General features: G+C 50.4%; 1 protein-coding gene across 1 annotated transcript in view; it reads left to right on the forward strand.

The window, feature by feature from the left end:
- The window catches only part of LOC102833809, a 47,549-nt gene that overhangs the window by 29,865 nt on the left and 15,643 nt on the right, over positions 1–2,041 (forward strand). The window contains exon 3 of the mRNA XM_006869049.1: positions 945–1,245. Coding sequence (XP_006869111.1) covers positions 945–1,245 — 301 coding nt within the window. The remainder of the gene's footprint in view (positions 1–944; positions 1,246–2,041) is intronic.

The raw sequence follows: 2,041 nt of genomic DNA on the forward strand, positions 1-2,041 counted from the left end.
CAATTGTGAACTTGGCCAAGGACCAAGCAGTGTTTCATTCTGTTGTGCATAAGGTCGCTATGAGTTGGTACCAACTCAATGGCACCTAACAACAACAACAAAGGTATAGAATGTTTAAAGAAGTTTGTTGCTTTATTGTTGTTGTTTTTTTTTCAAAAAATGCTATTTTGGTGTTAAAATAGATTGTGTACATCGAAATGTAACTTACTCTATATAATGTACCTGCTCTTTGTGAAAGACAGGACCGTCTTGAGAAACTGTTCTCACAGTCCTCCAGACGGCTGGCTTTCTTTTAATAAAGCTTGGATTGGACCCCCCTACACACACACATCCGGCTCCCTCAGTTATTTACTGCAGTGACAGGCAGCCAGCCCTCGTTTCAGTTTGGCAACAAATGAGACATTTTATTGACAGTATGTTGCTACAAAAAGTACATTGATCTCAACAGTTAGATTCCTATGTATTGGTTTGGACAGATTATGACGTCATATTATTTAGTACGACAAGCTAGTTTCAGAACAATGCGTATAAAATGATCTCACTTTCATCCATAAGTGAGGCACAAAAGGAAAACCACTAAATATGGGCATATGGTTTTTCAGTCTTCTGTACAGAAAGAAAAGGAAGTGTTCATTGGCACTATGTGGCACTGTAGGATGAGCACTGGACCACAGTGTCGGTTTGAACCGCAAGATCGGTGGTTCAAACCTACTAGTCACTCCTTGGAAACCCTATAAAGAGTGGCTGTGAGCACAAAAACAACATTGAAAGGCCGGGAGGCCACACCCCAGCCACGCCCCTCTCAGGCCCGCCCAGGTGGGGCGGGTCCCATCCCAGTCTAGCCCACGGATCAGTTACCCACTTCGTCCTAAAGGCTGTGACGATCCTCCCAGGGCACGCCCCGAAGGCGGGCCTAGCCTTAATCACCTCCCTTTCCGGTTTAGACACGTCCCGGATGCGCGGATTCGATCCTACTGCCCAATCGCGTCCTTGTGAGCGGAAACTAGAGATTTTCTGCCCCGAGATTGGCGGTTGTGGCCCGCCCTTCCAAGAGGTTCCGCCAATCACAAACCTGGCAGTGCCCCACCTTTTCCGCTCTCGGCGGGCCCGGAACCGGAACCGGAAATACCGTCCCTGGAGCCTGCGGCGGGGTCTGTCTCCTGGCCTCTCACCTCCCCTGAGGGCAGTTTGCGCCGCTCTCCAAGGCGGGGTCGGCCCCGCCTCTCCGTCGCGGCCGGGGCTCGGGTAGGCAGGCGGGGCTCGGGGGCGGTCACTGGAGGGGGCGGGTCGTGTTGCTGGCGGATCCCGTCTGGCCCCCGTGGAGGTGGCTCCGGAGGGCGACGGACCTCGGGGCCTGAATTGGGTTACTTAGCGTTTTCATCCCCAAGAATCTGGGACTCGCGACGGCCCCCGGACTCAGTTTAACCGGCGCCCATTCTGGGTTCCAGACTGGGCTTCCCGGAACCGGGCCCACTGCCATTCTGGGCTTAGTTTTTGCACCTCCCAGCGTCTGGTTCTCATATTTATAAATCGGGGAATTAATGTATGAGAAGGCCCAGAACTCTTCGTGCACATACTGCTATGAGTCGCCGGCTCTCATTTACTAATGCGAGTGTTACTTAGATATTTTTTTGTTTGTGGAGTCGGTTCCGACTTCTAGAGACCCTGTTCCCACGCTCTTAGGGTTTCCAAGGAGCAGTTGATGGGTTTGAATCACCAATCTTGTAGTTCAAGCCGATCTTGCTGTCCAATGCTTAAGGTGGGTTTGAACCAATCACCTGTGGTTAGCAGTCCAACATCTAACCCACAGCGTCACCAGGGCTTCGTGTATAACATGTTAAGTGCCATAGAGTCCATTGCGGCTGACAGCGACCCTTTATAGAACTTAGCAGTCCAGTGCTTGTCTTACAGCGCCACACCGGGATTCCATATACTATACATATAATGTTTGACATTTTATTTATACACACATACATACATATATATGTATAAAGGAGCTCTGGTAGCGTAGTGGTTACGAATCGGGCTGCGAACCTTAAGG

This window comes from Chrysochloris asiatica, unplaced genomic scaffold (assembly GCF_000296735.1).
Source record: "Chrysochloris asiatica unplaced genomic scaffold, ChrAsi1.0 scaffold00125, whole genome shotgun sequence".
NCBI lineage: Eukaryota > Metazoa > Chordata > Mammalia > Afrosoricida > Chrysochloridae > Chrysochloris > Chrysochloris asiatica.